The 19650-nt window shown below is 44.8% G+C and overlaps 1 protein-coding gene across 3 annotated transcripts in view; it reads right to left on the bottom strand.

The window, feature by feature from the left end:
• LOC144113673 (retinoblastoma-like protein 2) overlaps nucleotides 1-7261 on the bottom strand; it is an 87032-nt gene extending 79771 nt beyond the window's left edge. Inside the window, exons 1-5 of one of the 3 annotated variants that reach the window (XM_077646905.1) lie at nucleotides 6721-7261; nucleotides 5380-5516; nucleotides 4511-4723; nucleotides 3523-3587; nucleotides 2853-2981 (exon numbers count right to left, since the gene is read on the bottom strand). In XM_077646905.1, the coding sequence (XP_077503031.1) occupies nucleotides 2853-2981; nucleotides 3523-3587; nucleotides 4511-4723; nucleotides 5380-5516; nucleotides 6721-6858 (682 nt within the window). In that variant the 5' untranslated portion in view covers nucleotides 6859-7261. The remainder of the gene's footprint in view (nucleotides 1-2852; nucleotides 2982-3522; nucleotides 3588-4510; nucleotides 4724-5379; nucleotides 5517-6720) is intronic. The other 2 variants (XM_077646902.1, XM_077646904.1) reach the window with 2 other exon arrangements.
• Nucleotides 7262-19650: the final 12389 nt, after the last annotated feature.

The raw sequence follows: 19650 nt of genomic DNA, 5'->3' as shown, positions 1-19650 counted from the left end.
CTGAAAGCATGTAAGTGAGCATATGCACATGCTTACGTGAGTACACGACCGACCCGACATTCACAACCAGCCCGCCGCTCCCGTGCTCTTTTTTTCCCAAACACGCATCTCGTCGTTTTCCCACCCAATTCAGTTTCAGCCAATCGTTGGTATTCCTGCCTTTTTTTATGGCTTTATTATTACAAAAATAAGAAAAAGAAAAAAGCATTACAGAAGCACTACTTTCACATTGCTCAGAGCAGTACATACAAAAAAGAAAGCAGTGCAAGCTGCACTGGACATGCATATCCACCGTTTCTGAAGATTCCAACAAACGGTGTCAACAATTTACAGCATGGCGAACAGCAACCCCAAAATCGACGGAGAATTTCCTGGTAGCTGATGCCTCCAACTTCGGCAAGCAAAGGCATGAAACCCGACACCAACACCATATGCAAATGTTCGTGCTGCGTGCATTTCAGGCCTGCCCTTCACACCTCAAGACAACCAGAGCAAGATGCCAAAGCACAGCCATGAGGGACCCAGTCAACATGACGTCCCACCTCATACCAATGGCTGGATGAAGGATTCTAAACAAGATTAGGTTTTCCGAAAGCACCGCCTAAGACACGTGACGTGACCACGGTGCTAGGTGGAACGCTAATGTTTATTGTAATGCATGCTGCATTTTGGAGTAGGCTTGGCGCAGAGTACTCGTGTTTTCTCAGTGTAGCAGTATCAGCCTTTCGGCACAGTGTGGTGCAGCAATCACACACTGCACTTGCAAAAAGTTCAGCAGGCTGCAAGAGGCTTATCACACCAGGAGAATCAAAGCTGCACAAATGTTCATGTATTAGCTGCATTTGCAGATCTGTAACATTTAGAGCTAATCTCACCTCTCCTGCTACAAGAAAGCACACAAATTTGACTGCTCACAGAACTCAAAGCATAGTAAGCAAAAGCCTTATGTTTCCCAGCAACCTATTTTTGAACTCCTGTTCTAAATGTTATTGTTTCATGTCATTTTTTTACAACTCCTCCCCCCCCCCCCCAATGTGTGTGTCTTATAGACCGTTTACAGCGCGCAGTTCTTCCGTTTGAGACCAGATGGCGCCACAGACGCGCTCGGAACACGGCGCCATTACGCACCTCGTAAGTCGCCGGAGTGTACGCCTCGATGCAGTAATGAAAATATCGCGGGTGGCTGCCGAAGTGTTCTTTCTGCGAAGATGGGGAAAGGCAGAGGAAATACGTGCTTTATTGTGGATTGCAAGAATTGCGACAGAGAGTTAAAGGTGCAGGATGCGATCGTTTGCGAGCCTCACGGAACCGAACTGCACAAGGAAGTACTGCCCCTGTTCGCGCCCGTTTGCCATGCATCATTTCCGAACGGGCGAACGCGACAAACACGTCCGCCAGTGCTAGATGGCCAATATAGAAAGAAAGGTTACGATCTTGGAAAATCTGCGAGGGTAAGTGCGCAACATTGCTTCATGATCAAAGTGTTCCGCCACCGAAACCGTCACTTCGTGCTTTCAGTTGCTGTGCAGTTGCGCCTACGTGTGTAGTGAGGCCCCATTGCTCGTAAGTTAAGGTGTTCGGCAATTGTAGTAACAGCAGCGCCGGAGGCCAGATCAGGTACGGAAAAGAAGGACGACTTATGCTCCTACATGCCGCTACTGTAGATCGTGCGCTGCACAGCCGTACGAACGGACAACGCTTACCGTCCGTGTATTGTATGCCGTCTTGGTGCTACTCTTGAACTTCGCTCCAAGTAGAGCGCTTTTCGTGGAACACATTCAGAATAAAGCATTTGCGTTACGGCTGCTGGGCTGGATGATTGCCACTTCCTCGCGGTCCATGCGAGACAGCCACTAAAAGTTACCCCGCAGGCCAGCGCTCAGAGAGAAGCTGATTACTTACCACCAACGAGACCTCGAGCATTTTCATGTCCGCATATCGAGAGTGGAGCGTACCGCAATTTCATACGTGAGACTGACATAATTATGAACTTCGTGTAGTGTGAATGCGTTGCTGTGCGCGTTATAACAATTATATCGCGGAATCCTTCGAAACGATTGCGCGCCAGATTGTGAAGGCTGCTTGATGAATGGTACTGCTATACATGGTAGTTAACATTTGTGTGTCTATTTATTTTTGTCACCTTTGTGTGCTTAACAAACCAATAGAAAATATTTTCGGTTTCCTAAGCACCGTTAACAGGTTGTAAACAAATGCGTACGATGTGCATGCGAGCGTTTTAGAGCGGTGTCTGCGTGCATGTACAGAATACTACAAGGACCTGCGCTGCCGCAGAAGCATTAAACCTTGCCGTTTAAGATAATAACAATAAAAAAAACATTCAGCAAAGCCTTCTGCGGACGCAAAGACAAGTATCAGGAAATCGATCCATTGGCTGGCTATGAAACCGGACACCGTTTTCAAGGCCACAAGAGATCAAATTAGAGTTCTCACGTGCCCCTCGAATCTTTGGGCAAGCCATACTGTCTCCTTCCCACTATTTTACAACCGTATCAGCCGAAACACAGCCTGTTGGAACCGAACCATCAGACGCGGCAGCCGTCGCGACGAGGCGCGCTCGGAGCAGTCAGGAGGCGTGCAATGGCGGCGTGCTCACGTGACCAAAGATGGCAGCCCCCATGATACGGCGCTGTAAAGCGTCTATATAAACACAAAATTTAAACATCAGCATAGTAATGCACTCACAGTAAAACCAAACGGAAAACTTTTGTCCAGAAGATAGCATGACTGGAGCGTCCATGCTACCTTGCTACTTTCAAAAGTCACGGCTAATGACACGACCATAACAGCTATGGCACACACATCGACAAAATGCACCGCGCATCACTAACCTTCATAAAATGCAGGGCTGAGAAGGTCTGTACGCTTGTTTGCAAGTGCCGTGCAATAGCCGTAGTCAATGCAGCACAGCAAAAGATGGTAGCAGTTAACCAGATCGCAGCAAATGGCAGAGAAGCGACCTATGGAAAATGAAAAAAATCATAATCACCCTAAAGAATGTGTCCAATGTTTCACCACCCTATCTGTGTCAGAATTACACCAAGCATACAAACAAAATACCGGTTACAGAGCTGCTCGAGTGCCATCTACAATGCACTTTTAGATTAAAGTGCCATAGCCAAAAGGCATGAGACTACAGCTATACACATCAGTATGCAGTAATGTCTAGGTGCAAAAGATGCACCTTCAGCATCGGCAGGTTCAATAACCCACCTCATAAACTCCCACCTCATAAAAGCAAGTCAATGTGCACAAAAGTGCATGCAGCACAAAATCTGAGCAAGAGGAACGTACTCACAAGGTTGAGCGACACGAGCTAAATGACAAGCACAGTTCTGCTTTCATCACAGCATAAAAGCGTTTGATTCAACTAAAACAATATCCAACACAGATTGGTTTTATTGTGGGAGGAAGTTAAAACACTGACACAGAACTGATAAAATGGGAACAGGTACTTTTCCCAATTAAATACAAACAGATAATATTTAAAAACATCCTCACCTTTAATGTAGACGTAAAGTGTCCAGATGAAGTGGAACATGTCATTTGAATTGCATTGTGCAGGCCTGTCAAAACAATGACCATTAAGCCCATCAGAAAGCCAAGCTTCCACACCATACCGTGGCGGCTTTTAAACTTTGGGTGGCAAGGTACAATTCAAAGCATTCGTGCCAGCACCCAACATGGAAGATACGTCGACAGGGCCCTACCGACGATTTTGTATGAACTCAATGTTCCCACATGCCACTATTCAAGTTTTCAGGCTTTAGTTTTCCAGACATAGCCTGCAAGATCTTGCACTGCAACCACAAACACATTTACACCCTTAAACAAATTTTGTTGGGTCCCTGAAGTTGTGTTTGTATTTCATGCTTTACATTAAATAAATAAACTTTCTTCAATCTGAGAAAATTCCAAGAAAGATTAAAAGAACACCAGTGTGATGTGAATAACAACCAATATCAAAGACAAATTCTGTTGCTGAGCATTTTATGGATGCAACTAGTGCACAGACCAAAACAATGCAGCGATTAGAACGGGAAAAAAAACGTTAAACCTTGCTTCAGCTGAAATTTTTGAATTCTGCTGAATTTCTAGCTTAACTGATGCCCGATACCCTTACCAGGACAGAAGGAAGCACGCCATAGGCCTACTAATAGACACTACACCATGCATGCAAGGGCATAGGGCCTCATATACACAAGGAACTCAAAAGCATTCCAAAATACCATCTTCTTGGATTAGCTCAGTTATTGCGGTAATAACTTCTTTCTGAAATTCAATCTTCTATGCTCACTGCTTTGGCACAATTTTTTTTTTCATTCCAGCCAAAAAGAGTCTTATTACATAGCAATTACAACAAAATTATGCACAAATACATAATTTCCTGCCTAACACGCACCTGTAAAATGGGAGCTGTGGTAAACAGGTTTGCAAGCGCACACTGTGATATATGAATACATAGCGTAATTTCTAGAACATGCAGTACCTGTGAACCCTCCGCTTTGCAGGCTTGATGCAACGACGCTGTGCCCCACCTTGATTCTCCTTAAATACGGTGGCAAAAATCTGGGCATACTTCTCGTAGATTTTTGCCGTAACACAGAAACTCTTTTCAATAGTTTCAATGCGTTGTCGCATCCGTTCATTCAAGTTAGCCATATCTGCCCACTTCTTCATCTTCGTAAAAAATTCAAGCAAGCTGTAATAAATTGAATGTGATAGTCATTACAAAGCACCTACCCAAGTAACAAAGACCAGCTGGCCAACAAAAATAATGTCTACTACAATAGCAATGCACGTAACCATCTGTGCCAAAATAAATGCTATGCAGAAGCACTACCTTGGCGTATTGAAAATGCACATGGCACACAGCAGAGTCCAAAAATGGTGCCACCTTTTCATGCACTGGTGGTTGGGAAAGCAGAACTTTCTGAATGCAATCATGCTTAACTCATATTATTAAATATTAAAACAGCACAAGGGCATAATGAAATTATATGCACAATATGATTTTCGATCTTTTCAAGGATTATCAATTCATGGCCAACTTAAAACTGCTTGTTGCAAAACTAAGTAAAAAAAAAATACTCTGGCATCTATGTGCTCCTGTCCTGAACTCTAAATGCTGGCTCTACAATGTTGATAGTGAACACAAGTGCACTAATTCTCGTATCTGTCAGTTCCAATATTACAACTTCCAGAAAGCACTGAAGCAAGCATTCAATCATTAGCGCTGTCAGTTCCCAATGTTTTTTATAATGATACATTCAATGAGGCTATGTAGAACAAATCCTAATTATTGCCACTGACATTAAAAGCATGCCAATAGAGGACAAATAAAAATAGGGGACCGACCTAATACTGCATGTGGTCAGCAGCCTGGTGAGGGAGACGCAGTTGCCTTCGATGCGCGATGTTTGGGCCACTGTAGGCACGTTTCCACTTCTGCACTCGACATAGAGTGCGCATGCAATCCAATGAAGGGTGTTTCCCTGAAAAACAAAATACTTCTATCAGTAACCTAAGCATACATGACGCTGTCTGAAAATAAGTTAACCACACGCCCACAAGTTCACTCGGCGACCAGTCTTCTCCAAAGAGTATGACTTTAATGTATACCATTTCAATGCATTACCCGTAAAGACGAGAACCTCGGGACTAAACAGACACCGAACGATGTTGCTTTTCATAGTTATGTCGAAAAGCTCGAACATAGTTGGCAGGATGTGAAAAATCTGTGAAGGGCTTCACCCTACAGTGGAAAGCAGAGGGGCTGATTTACCCAAGGCATTGGGGTTTAAGGATAGTAAAGGGAAAGTAGATTTTAAGCGGGTAGAAGTAACCAAGTGAAGGTTATATGATTGGTGGCTAAAAGCAAGACAGGAGTAGAATTTCACAAGTCAAGGCTAGGTGGCTTGAGTTCACCGCCCGATTTAAAGGGTTCAGCCATATTCATCCATCCTCCATGAGAGCCAATTTCGCTGCAGAAGGTTCTCAGTCGCGACGCACCTTCTGTGCATTACGTAATACAGAATACGAAACTTTTTTTTTTTGCCAGCACGAAGATTAAGTGTTCCCCTAAAGAATCAAACTAATAACTCTGTTTCATAATTGGGTTAGATGACAACGTTATGAACGAGCGCCGGCAAGGGAAGGTTCATATGGCGACATGCAGACAGCAAAGGAAGCCGCCACCAAGCCTAAATAGAAAGATTTAAATCGTAAACGCCCAATTTCGTCCAGTGGAAGATAAATACGTGGGAAGCCGCTATATGAATCCTTTGAGTGTCTACCCAGTATGTATTCCGATGGTGAGTGGCGCACAAGAAAGCGGACAAATTTGCGCCACTATCTTAAGCGGTCTTAGTTTTGACACGGTTAGCACGCAAAAACTTCCACCACGAAAACGACAGCGAGTTTTTACCCTGCCTGCTACATCTCGACTCAGAAGGTCGCTTTTAATATGATACTATCAAAGCCAGCACTCGTAACCTTACGAAACTTGTTATTTTCCTTTCTGTGAAGTGGCAAAAACACATATTTTCACACTACGTTTCTGCGGTCGGGTAAATAACAATGACCACATTGGTTTCATTTGTTTCACGCGCTCACTGTACAAGTAGTAAGCATCACTACACGTAAAACACGCGTGCATTCAATGAGAGTGGAAGAAACTGCTTGTCAGTGATGGTTTACCTCAAGTGTGTAGTTCATGCTGATGCTCTCGTACGTGTTCAAAGCTTGATCAGACGTGAGACGATCCATGTTCAGGCTCGAGCAAACTTCTTGGAAACGAGCTCTGATCTCTTGGTCACCTTCACTTGAAAGCCCCATGATGAAAGTGGGTTTGTTCGGGCACGAAATTACTCAGCCACACTCACGCGCGCTTCTATACTCACAGCCCCCTACTGTTATGCATATGCCCCGCATACATACGAAAAAAATATAGTCCGGCAAATTGGCGGGAAACACTTCACCGTGCAACAGCTTTCTTGCGCACAAGAAAGCTGTGCGGTGATAAAACTGGACTCTTAGCTAAAATACTGGCTATCACTTAATTTTAAGATATTTTTACATTATCCACTCAAACTCAAACCGCTTTAGGAAAAGCCAGCGTTTTGTGCACAAAAATTCCGTGCATCACATATGAAAAGAAATGGACCGCGATTACTCCGCCCAAATCGCCGCTTCTGTGCCGTTCACCGGGCCAACGCTAGCTGCCTTGCAGACGGAGACTGGCTGAGACTGATAAACATGAGATAAAGCAATGAATCGGTACCAGGCGTATTTGTGTTGGTACTTTTATCAGCGCAATATTGGCAACATTTTCAGTGGTTTTTCAAAAAACTCGCATCCCATTTTAAACAGTCAACGCGGGGCGCCACAGTCGCTAACCGGCACGGAATGACGGAAATTCGCGCCAGAAGGCCTAGATTCAACTGCAGCTGCCTTTTTGCGATCAGCAGTCATCTTGGAACACGTTTTCTGGCATTTTTAGCCTCTATAAGAGGCGTGATGGTCCTTTTCTTGGCGCATTGATTCATAGATGTGGCACGTTCCGCATTGCGCTTAAATTTTCAAAATTTACGCGGGAGTTTTGAATGTTCGATACTTGGTTTATTTTCTGTGGCCTATGGAAAAAAAAAAAAGAACCAATTTGGTGGAGATTTTGCTGTGCATAAGAAGATTAGCCAGTTACAATCAACATCTTCGTACAGCATCCAAACTCGAATTGACGACGCGGTGTCTCAGTGGCAATGGTGCTCGACCATAGCTGCTGTCCCGATAGACGCGGTTAATAATAATAATAATAATTGGTTTTTTGGGGAAAGGAAATGGCGCAGTATCTGTCTCATATATCGTTGGACACCTGAACCGCGCCGTAAGGGAAGGGATAAGAGAGGGAGTGAAAGAAGAAAGGAAGAATTAGGTGCCGTAGTGGAGGGCTCCGGAATAATTTCGACCACCTGGGGATCTTTAACGTGCACTGACATCGCACAGCACACGGGCGATGTCAGGGGCGATGTCAGTGCACGTTAACAGACGCGGTTTCGATCCTGACGGCGGCAGTCGCATCTCGATGGAGGCGAAATGCTAGATATCCGTGCACTGTACGATGTCAGTGCACGTTAAAGAACCCCAGGTGGTCAAAATTGTCTGGAGCCGTCCTCCACGACGTCCCTCATTGCCTGAGTCGCTTTGGGACGTTAAAACCTTAAAACCATAAACCAAACAAGTGAAACCACCCGCATTAAATCACGCGGTGTTCGCTATGCAGCCGACAGATAACTCTAGTTCGTAGCGCTGAGCTATAGGGCACGCCGTGGTGGTGGCCTCGAATTATGTGAAATTTCAGTGCAAGTACAGCCGTTTTTGCCCTTTTGTTCAAATGCGGCCACCGTGGCCGGGATCGAACCCGCGACTTCGTTGTCTGCAGACGAACGGTGTAGCCAGATTGCGAAGCGTGGCGGGCTTCTCATCATTCAGGGCTCTGCTGCAAACACTATAACAGCTGTTTCGCAAGGAGCGCGCCTATCGTGTGTGAAACTTCGAGCAGTCCTTGTGGCGAAAGGAAGAACTTTGAAAATAGGTGTATGTGAGAAGACTAACGTAAAGAGTAGAGCACTACGGCTAGCTATAATTGCACATTTTTCATGATTCTTGCAATTAGTAAAAAATAATGATTCCGTCTCCCCCCCCCCCTCCCTTCTTTTTTCATATATGTCTCCCATAGACACACTGAAGCGGGGCAGAATAGTTAACCACATAGTTAACCACCATAGTTAACCACATAGTTAACCACCATTAACCACAGTTAACTGCATAGTTAACCACAGACGGGTTAACTATGCAGCTGCTCATCAGTCAGCGGCAGGATACGCCCAAGGCCCAGTGGCGCATATTCAAAGAGCGTGCGATGGCTTACGGGAATGTAGCAAAATCGGAACTGTTACCCAGGCAACCATTCGATGATATCCGGTTATTGAGTGCTTTATTTATAAGCTTTGACCTTAAATAATGCGTATTTTACTGGCACGTCCATGAGAAAATCCTACATGTTGAATTAAGTTAATACGACGATATGAGACTTTGATTGGCACAAACTTGGCCGAAAAACGACCTCTAGGAGATCTTTGCATGCCTTGTTAGTGGAACCCGCTATTCGTTTTAAAATAATGAACCAACGTTCCACGGTAATGTATTTGCGCGGTGTGTACACAAAGTTAGTCCTGCAGGGTCAGTGATATCATTTGTTAGTCGTATTGACGCCCCTTAGGGCGGTGAAACGTTGTAACGCAGTATGTAAGGTATACGAAGGCAGTAAATTATTATATGTACCTAAGAAGGCCAATTAATTCAACAAAAGTTGTGACTTCGTGCACGCGTGCGTGTGTCATAAAATAAGGAGCGATAGCATAATGAAGGTGGGGTTTTCGCCTAGTTTCCTACGTCATGTAGCTTAAGCGCTCAGAAATAGTACTGGTCAAAAGATGGTACATATGATATTACCCCCATTTGCCAGTAGGACAATCAAAGGTACTCGAGCACGAATGAGCATGAACAAGCAACACGATGAATTTGGGGCTTTTCTTTATATGTTGGGCTATGAACTCGGCTTAGATCTTATTTTGTGAGCTCGTCTAGAACGCAGTACGATTTCACTCAAAAAAATTTATTTGCCTGCTGGCCCGAAAGACGCGGGTTCGATCCCGGCCGCGGCGGTCGAATTTCTATGAAGGCGAAATGCTTCAGGCCCGTGTACTGTGCGATGTCAGTGCACGTTAAAGAACCCCAGGTGGTCGAAATTCCCGGAGCCCTTCACTACGGCGTTTCTCATAGCCTGAGTCGCTTTGGGACGTTAAACCCCCCTAAACCATTTTTATTTGCTTAGCGCTCGTAGCATTTCATGCTGAGCTGTAATCTTACCTATACTAAAGGCTGAATTTCAGTTAACTGTATTGTTCTTTTCCTTTATTTAGCAATACCGTAAGACTTGACAGGCCCGTTAAGGGAGTGGTTTACAGGGGTATTCAAAATGTGTATCACTTTGTACAGGATACTAGCACATTAGTGTAATACTCAAGCGAACGCATCATTCCACCCAGATATGAAAAAAAAAAACGCAAACTTCCGCGTTGTGTTACAGAATGGAAGAAAGATTCTAATTTGGTGGCAATAAAGCTAGGCACAGAATCGCTGTCAACATCCCGTGGTTAAGAACTCCGAATCTCGACGGACGATGGGAATAAAGAAAACCTAAATGTATTGCAACGTGTGCTGTATGGTCTGGCATGCTTATCGTGATTTCTTCTTTTAGTGTGACGGTGCCGTGGCTGCAGGTACTGATCTTTGTTGATATTAACAGACTCATGATAAAGCATGGAAATTAACTTCATGGCGTCAACGCGCCGTCAACTTGCAAGTGTGGGAATGCGTGCTTGTGTTCTAAGTGCGCTGAAGCCATTGTACTCAGAATATACTATAGAAAAACATGGCGCTTTATTTTGTACCCCATCTAGCTTGTCTATTAAGTACTGTTGATAAGGAGTACAGACTATGCTACCATATTTCAAAATGGGTCTGACTAGGGCTCTGTAGCCTTTCATGTTTACAACATGAGGTGCCATGGCTAATTTTCTTCGTAAAAATCCTAGTGTTTTAGACGCTTTTGCGCGCGTTGTTCATACGCACTCCCCATTTGCATGTACGCGTGTTGCCTCTAAATATTTAACGGTGTCTGTCTGGCTCAGCTCGGAACCCCTTATGTTTAGTTAAGCCTCAATTGCGATTTTTTTGTGGCTTACACTTAAATATTTGGTTCTCGATACATATATTTTCATGCCCCTCTATCAGTCTACAGGCGACGAAACAACGTGTTAAACTCAAATATCGCAAAAGTCGAATGGCATGCCCGTGCCGTCATCCTCGTGTCCTCTGCTGTCGTTTTGTTCGTATACGTGTTCTGTAAGTGCGTGTCGTGCCCGAGGAAATAAGCGCGTTTCCCTGTAGCCTGACGACTCCCGCTCTAAGAAACAGGGGTGTCGACGGATATCAGTGATGAGATAAGCAGCAGTGACAGAAGGCTTCTATCTGCGTTGCTGCGCGTTCTTTTCATCAATTCTCCCGGAAAACGGCGTAAATCCTATCTGTAAGCGCGTCCCTGACGCGGCTATCTTCGGCTGCGTTTACTGTGTGCCTCCAGTACAAGGATAGACGGGTGAGAAGCTCGCTGATCAATTCTTTGCCGAAATATCTTATACGAGTTCGAAAGCGGTCATCTGGAACTTGAAAGGATAGCAATGTGTTTACTCGTGATGTTGCAGCGAAAGCAAATGTTTGATAAACGGCTCCAACAGCCATGGTGGCTTGTTGAGCCGTGGAATTAGCAAGTTTATTTTAAATATGTGCTGGCAGTGACAGTCAACCATTGCTGACCACGCGGTTCTGAGTGATCTAGCTGGACAGGACACCGATTGCTTCGGCAACACCGCACTTAATCCAACTGAAGGAGGCGACATGGCACTCAGGGATAGGTGTCGGTGTAGTCCCTCCTAAAAGCGGTCGTCATATCTGGTGACAAAAAAAAAAACTTGTTCAGTTGAATTGCAAAGTCAGCCGCACCACGTGGCTGGTCACGTGACAAGCCCCGGCGCCGGCCGCCGGCAGCTGCTCCGCAGCACGTGACCAACCACGTGACAACGTGGCGGCGCAGCCAGTGTGGAGGCGCCGCCACGCTGAAGGCTCGAATTACGACCGTAATGTAGCTATCGAGACAAAAAAAGAATAGTAGAAACTGAGGAAGAGAAATCTGACTGCCCCCTGAATACGAACCTCAAATGGATAGTCGCCAGTTTAAAAAAAAAAAAGAAATCCTGAAGCATCAAAAGCTACAAAAACCCTTGCGGGAAAACTCATCCTGCCAACATCTCGGGGGGTGAGTTGAAATTAGGGTTGTAAGATTATTCTAAAATTTGAATACTTTAACAATAGCATTTGCAATTCGATTTGTATTGCACTTTTACAATTCTAAGTTTTCGAAACCCCTAAGGTTCAGAAAATACGAAATTTCCTGTTCATCTTAACTCGTGGCCAAATATTGCAGCATTTCCAAATAGGCGTTATCTCTCGATTATCCCTCATAGAACCGACTTCCAGCACGCGGCAAAAGCGTACGCACTGAAATGCGAAGCTTTGCTATAAGGGTAGTTCCACTCGAAATGACCCAGAGTTTCTGTTCCGCCATCTTCAATTTATGTTTTTAAAAATAAATTGTGCTGCGTGGTATATATACACTGTGCTAAACATTCTACCGGGTTGTATCTGACGAAAAAATTATCGTGCCGTAACTGCCATCTTATGTTCGCAAACGATAGCAAAACCTAATCTAACAAAAAAAATGTAAAAAATAAAATGTTTTACGTATGACTATGAAACTTTTTTTGTCGAATAAATGGCATTGTTATTTTATATGTAATGACTTCGAAATAATTTCTTTTATTTTTCCCAAAAATGAAGCATCGGAAAAAGTACATAGCAAAGGCACTTTGTGATCATTAATTTAACTGCCACGGTGGACAGTTTGCTCGCAATTCCGGTGGGCAGGTTGTGATTACGTCACAAGGTCATGTAACCTAGGTGACCCACCTGCCTTCCCTACCCATCAGGTTGCTTTTCTGGGGATTTTTCGCTCATGGCCAACGACGCCGACGCCTGCTTTTCTGCGACACAGCGCCCCTAACGCTATCGTATTAAAACAATCAACGCAAAGCATTGCACCAGGCTCGCCAATTTTGCGTTTGGAAAGGCTTTCTTCTGCACTTTTAGTGCGAAAGCACTACTTCACTTGCAATCCGGTAAAAGCCGATGTGTCGCTGAAGCCTCGACCTTTTACCCTTGACCCTTCAAATGAAATGACTTGGATACGGCGTGGCTAGGGGAAGGTGACGTGGTACGAAAGTCTGAAAGAAATTGTCTTGGAGGACAATGTAAGGCAATGTCTAGGCAAGATCCAAGCGAATTGGAAGGACAAGTTAAGGCATTGTTTGGGCAATAGTCAAGCTAACTCGAAACCAAGAGCTTCCGCAAGTCATACTCGGTTTAACAGCGTTAAAAGTCTGTCATGTTTTTCCAACGTTGAGATTCGAGTGCACGTACTACATAAGTTTTTGCACGCGCTCTCCCGCAAGCCCGTTGCGCATTTTCATGGGCACATTACTGATCTGCGACAAGTTTATTTCACATGATGCAGACGATGGGAGAATTCAGAGTTGATTGATTGATTGATTGATTGATTGATTGATTGATTGATTGATTGATTGAACTTTATTATCCACCAGATAAAGGAGGCCCCCTACTGCCCGCCCCCGGCGCGCAGGCCTGGGAGACTGGGGCCGGGGCCTTCGCGGCTAAAAGCAGACGTAGAGGTCTTGATCTCTTGCGGCGTCTTCCGCCAGGTGGAGGGCTTGACGCTGAAGAGCAGGGGCTGATTTATCCAAGGCATTGGGGTTTAGGGACGGTGAAGGGAAAGTAGATTTTAAGCGGGTAGAAGTAACCAAGCGAAGGTTATCTGACTGGTGGCTAAAATCAAGATAAGAGTAAAATTTCATAAGTCATGGCTAGGTGGCTTGAGCCACCGCCCTATTTAAAGGGTTCAGCCTTATCCATACATCAGGGACCTCGCTCCGCAGCAGGGCTTCTTAGGCTTGTCAACATCCGATATTCTTTTTAGCCCATGGGGAGCTAGCACATTCTTAAATTATGTGGTCGAGGGCCCCTCTCGCCCCACTGTTTTTTGCAGTTATCATCTTGCCTATCCTCCGGTTGGGCATGGTGCGCCTATACCGGGTTTATGAAGTTTTGAGTATCCAATACGCGAATGGCATCAGGCGTTGGCTGCTAAAAGACCTTGTCAGCTCCTGGACGGCTCCAGGTGCTTACCAGACTCCCAAATGATACTGTGCTGTAGAAAACTACGTTTGAAAATTTTGGCCTTTTTTTTCTTCTTCTGGGCAATGAAAAAAAAATTGTTCCTAATTCTTCATATTTTTTTTTCATGTCCTTACATCTCTAGTGGCAACTGGAGAGGCGGACCAACGATTGCTGCAGCCTTGCTCCTCATCTCTCATATATACCGGAAGCGCAATCACGTTCAGGTGCCGTTTTCATTCTGACTCCATCGTCACCCATTGTTCCTCCACGTGAACAGTACAGAGCTCGTAATGTCGACATCCGAACCTGCCCTTCGGACAGGAAGCGCATTTTACGGCCAGAAAGCAAGCAATGTGAAGACCGTTCCGAGGGATCGTGCCGTGAGCCGTTAGTTTGGCAGTGCTCAATGCAGTCTGTGTGCGTCTTCCTCTGGTCTTGCGTCTTTTCTCGCTGGTTTTTTTCACGTCAATGAGGAAACACGTCAAGGTGAGCCTTCCCCCCCCCCCCCCCCCGCACACACACAGACACACCTGTTTACATGAGCGGAGATAAATATCAAGCACTGTGAAGCTGTTTCTATTTCTCCTTAGCTCCGGAGTCTGCTCTTACAGCAGTGCATAATAGCAGGCACGGAGTAACGCCAGCATATTACGCGGATGTTCAACTTAGGAAACTGTTTTTTCACTTGAAGCAAAAAGTGTTTCTGTTAAACTTCCTGGTATAAATACCGCTGAATGGTATTGTGCAAAGTACTATCTTTCATATTTTTACTGAGATCACCTCACTGTGCAATTAACGGCTGAATTTGCGGCAAAAAGCAATGTTTCTCAAGCTTATAAATTTTGCCAAATATGGTTTGCGCTTGTCACGCTCCGTTACATTTCCGACGCTTTGCCTCTGCCTTCTGCAGAAAGTGAGAAAATAGTTGGAATGACTACTGTGAGAACATAAAAATTGATAATAATTGGTTTTTTGGGGGGGGGAAAGGAAATGGCGCAGTATCTGTCTCATATATCTTTGGACACCTGAACCGCGCCGTAAGGGAAGGGATAAAGGAGAGAGTGAAAGGACAAAGGAAGAGAGAGGTGCCGTAGTGGAGGGCTCCGGAATAATTTCGACCACCTGGGGATCTTTAACGTGCACTGACATCGCACAGCACACGGGCGCCTTAGCGTTTTTCCTCCATAAAAACGCAGCCGCCGCGGTCGGGTTCGAACCCGGGAACTCCGGATCAGTAGTCGAGCGCCCTAACCACTGAGCCACCGCGGCGGGGATAAAAATTGATAAAAAAATTCAGTCTCAGAAATTTGCGCTGTCGTTTTATATTTGAAAAATAAATCAATTAATTTATTAATTTATTATTAATTTAAGTGGTTAGGGCGCTCGACTACTGATCCGGAGTTCCCGGGTTCGAACCCGACCGCGGCGGCTGCGTTTTTATGCAGTCAAAACGCTAAGGCACCCGTGTGCTGTGCGATGTCAGTGCACGTTAAAGATCCCCAGGTGGTCGAAATTATTCCGGAGCCCTCCATTACGGCACCTCTTTATTCCTTTCTTCTTTCACTCCCTCCTTTATTCCTTCCCTTACGGCGCGGTTCAGGTGTCCAACGATATATGAGACAGATACTGCGCCATTTCCTTTCCCCAAAAAACCAATTTATAAATCAATTTCAAGTAACTATATAAAAAAGCCCAATGTCTTTTATTCATAGAAAATTTTAATAGTCATGCATGAAAATTTTTCTTTTCTACATTTTGTTAGATGATGTTTTGCTATCATTTGCGCACTTTTTTTCCGCCAGCAACAAGTTGGGAGAGAGAATAAACTTTATTTTAGTCTTTGAAGAGGAAGGCTCCCTTCTGACGCAGGTAGGCTATACTGTCACTTGATGGCCTTGATCTCTTGGATCTCAGCGACCTGGTCAGCTCGGTCTGTGAGGAGCTTTTGCTGCCGCAGGTCCGAGCTGCCCAGCGCGGTCTCCCGCTGTTCCTCTGTGGTTATTTGGCTGAAAGGGTTCTTACTGCAGGCCCACATTATGTGGTTGAGGTTCACATACTCTCTGCAGCTTTTGCATTCTTCAGTGTACAAGTATATCTATGGGTGAATATCAGCTGTAGTATTGCTTGGCTTGTGAATGTGTGTGTTTGACGCTGCCTAAGACTGGTTGCTTGCTCTTGCGTGAGTCTGAAGCTTGGAGGGTGGTATTTGCTCGTTTGATAGAAATATCGTCCCTCGCTGATCTGGCCCCGTGGTTTGGGAACACTTGTCTGAGAGGAAGTCTTCAACGTATACTTGTCTGCTCTTTCGCCCGTATTGATAGTCTGCAACCCCGCTAGCCCAGCTTCGTGTTCTACACTGTCGAAAGCTTTCATCAGACACAACGCTAAGACGGCTCTCGTGTCTTTAGCCGGGGTGTTGGGGACCACAATGTGTTCTTTGAGCTGCAACATGACGTTCTGCGTAGATAGATTGGATCTGGAGCCTATACCATGGTTGCCGGTGGAAGCTCGTTTCCTTCTATGTGCTTTGTTAGCCTGCTTAGCACTACATGCTCCAGTAGTTTTCCCACATAGGAGGTCAGAGAGATTCATCTAAGGTGTTCGAGGCTCAGTGTTTTGCCTGGTGTTGGGATGATTATTTTCCCTACTTTCCACGAGTTCGGTATTCTGCCGCTGTTGCCGCACTGCATCGGTTCCCTCATATTGCTGTGAGATTATTGTAATTTTCTTCTGCGTTTCAGTCTTGCTAGCGCTTGGGTTGAGCAGATGCCTCAGCAGCTGCCAGGTTTGACGATGGCCTACTTTGCCTCAGTGTTTACCAGTGTAGCACCATATATCATATTTTTTTTGTTAAAGAAATAGAAGATAGTCGAGCGCAACGTATATGTCATTTGGTGTGGAATGACACCTAAACGAATGCACTGACGGCCATCGAAAGCCGCCGTGGCGTGCCCGGAATGCAGAACGACGTGCTCCGCCACGTGGCACGTCACTGCATCGCGCCATGACGCACCCGACCATTGGCAACGGATGTGCTGACGAAGCAAGCGAACGAGAGCCAGTGCTTCTATCGCTCTTGGTCACTTTACGATAAGAGACACGGCGCGCACGATGATGGTTTACCGTTTAGAGTTGACCGCTGCCATCCCACCCAAGTTTCGCCTAAAGGATGTGTGCACTCAAGCAACAGTGGCCGCCATTTTGTGTGTCTAAACGACTTGTCTCCCCCTCCTCAAGCCTGCACCTCTGAAGCTGGGCATCGGATGTCAAAATGACGCCCATGACGTGACGTGAATACTTCCTACTAGAACATAGAAACTGCGTATCTTGAACCGCAGTGAACTAGAAGAAAGCGGACGACAGTAAGTCTCGAAGTCAACCTACGCGACTACATCTCGCAAGGCGCGTCGAGCCGCGCTCTCTCGCGGCATAGTTCCGTCTACGCGCGCCTTTGGTTTACAACAACCGTTTTGGCCCATTGTGAGGCTTGTGTGGCGAAAATGATATGCGAGGGCTAAGTGAGCAATAAAAAGGGATTGGAATTTTCGGCCATTATTTTTGCAAAATTTGGCATACATAATTTCTGAACGCAGTTCCCGTATTCCTTTTTTCGGGGAGCGTTATTTCCTAAGGATGAATTACCGTTTTGTTTCTTTAGGGGATATTCTGTGGTATTCCTCCGAGGTCAAAAGTATCTTAGAGTGAAGAGTTTTTTTGTCGGCTTGCATGAGCATTCGATTTGCCAGTAATTAACGACCCTTTGTGCTTTAATTGCCAGTAAAGCACTTACAGCTACGCCAGTAGAAGGAAATACTATCGCCAATGAAAAAAAAAAAAAGAGAAATTAAGTGATGGAACCGGTAACCAAAAAAGCTAATAGAAGTTGATTGCTAAAAGATGGCTTGCCACCTGCCGTGTTATTGCTGCATTGTGCTAAGTTGACCGAGAGGCCGTTTCATCATGTGGTATGCGTGTTGGAGACAGCGATGGAACTGCCGCTTAATCGTTGCGGTAGCCATAACGTGACACCGTTTCATGGCGCTTATGCATGGCTTCGAGCGTTGTTATACGCGCTGTGGAGAATCCTGCTTAACCGCGCATAAATGCCCTAAGCGGAGGAACACAGTCAACAGCGCTGCACTAGCAGACGACGTTTGGCGACGATGTGAATGGTAAACAACTGGTATTGACGATGTGAAGCCACCGACCCCGCAGAGACGCATATGGTACCGGAGAAACAACTCAAAACACTCAGCGCGCGCTACTTAATCACGCGCCCACACCACGTCCCAGGCTTCCGCACTTTGTTCATTTTCTTATTTGACAGTGCAACTCCTACTCGATAGTCAGCTAGCTGCGGCGTGCTTAGGTCAAGGATCCATACTGACCATTTCGCGGATCGCAGAACCTTGGTATGCGCAAAAACGCGTGTACATAGAGCCAATGAGCAGGCGAACCACCCGATCGCATCATAATAAAAAATTAAAAGGGTGTGTTGAGATAAAAACGGTAATAGAGGTCCTAGGACCATTTTTGTTTTCAATTAATTTTTTTTATATGGGATGGGAAAATGTGTCGACACAAGGTAATTGTACCTAGTTTTGCAAGATACGCTATAGTTTTTTTTTATTCATATGTCACACGAGGTAGTAACTGTTGCTTTCGCGATCTCGCCAAATCGCTAATTTGGATACCCGCAGAAAGTAATATAAGATTTTGTGGCACCTGAATATCTTTTCAGCAGTTGGATGCAAACTTTTCTATTGGAAAGGCAGAAACTTGGGCTAGTTGGATATTGTTTGAACTCATATTTTCTAGCGCTTAGTGAACACAAGGGACAAGAACACAAATACACAGGACGTACGCTAGCGTACGTCCTGTGTACGTCCTGTGTATTTGTGTTCTTGTCCCTTGTGTTCACTAAGCGCTAGAAAATATGAGTTTTCTATTGGAAGCTGGGCGAAAACAATTTTTGCCTCCTATAATTTCGCAGCAAAAATTTGTAAACATTGTTGATAAAGTAATGCACTCTTATAAGGACAATTTTTGGGACGATAATAAGACTAGAAAGAGTGAGAACTTGAGGCTGAATTTTTTTTCTCAGTATTAATCTGTCTTTTTTTTTTGCTGTCGTCGGAGAAAATTTGTGCTTGCATACCGGTCAGATGATTTTTAATGAATCATTGAAATCATCCAGAATTCAAAAAAAGGCGAACTTGGAGATTTAAAGAAAAACAACCTCGACGATTTTCTTTAAAATTCCCCTGATATACCTTTACTACTTTGTAGTTCTATAGATCAAGAAAAAGTAGTGCACTATATTGTTTACAACTATAAATATACAGGCTTAATCCGAACCGTATTTCGTTCAGTTACCATTACTGGACATTGTCCGCTGAAAAAAAAAAAAAAGCAATGGTCATGAATTCGACTCTGAACTGAACGCTTGCGGTTGCGTTTCAGTTATCACAATGGTAAAATCACAGAAAATACCTTGAAAGCATGTTTTCGTTTGTAAGCTTCTTTTTTTTTTAATACGTCAAAACAAGAATAGGTTTGTTTCTACGCGTGGCTTTTGTACGTGTCGTTAACGGGAGTCAAAACTTTGCCGTACTTCAGAAATATTTCGTGCCAGTTTGGCTTGGAATGAAATTTATAAAGCCCTTAGCTCAAACTTCCTCAGCGTTTAGATCAACC

This window comes from Amblyomma americanum, chromosome 1 (genome assembly GCF_052857255.1).
Source record: "Amblyomma americanum isolate KBUSLIRL-KWMA chromosome 1, ASM5285725v1, whole genome shotgun sequence".
In the NCBI taxonomy this organism is placed as follows: Eukaryota; Metazoa; Arthropoda; class Arachnida; order Ixodida; family Ixodidae; genus Amblyomma; species Amblyomma americanum.
This window is presented reverse-complemented; position numbering and strand designations above follow the sequence as displayed.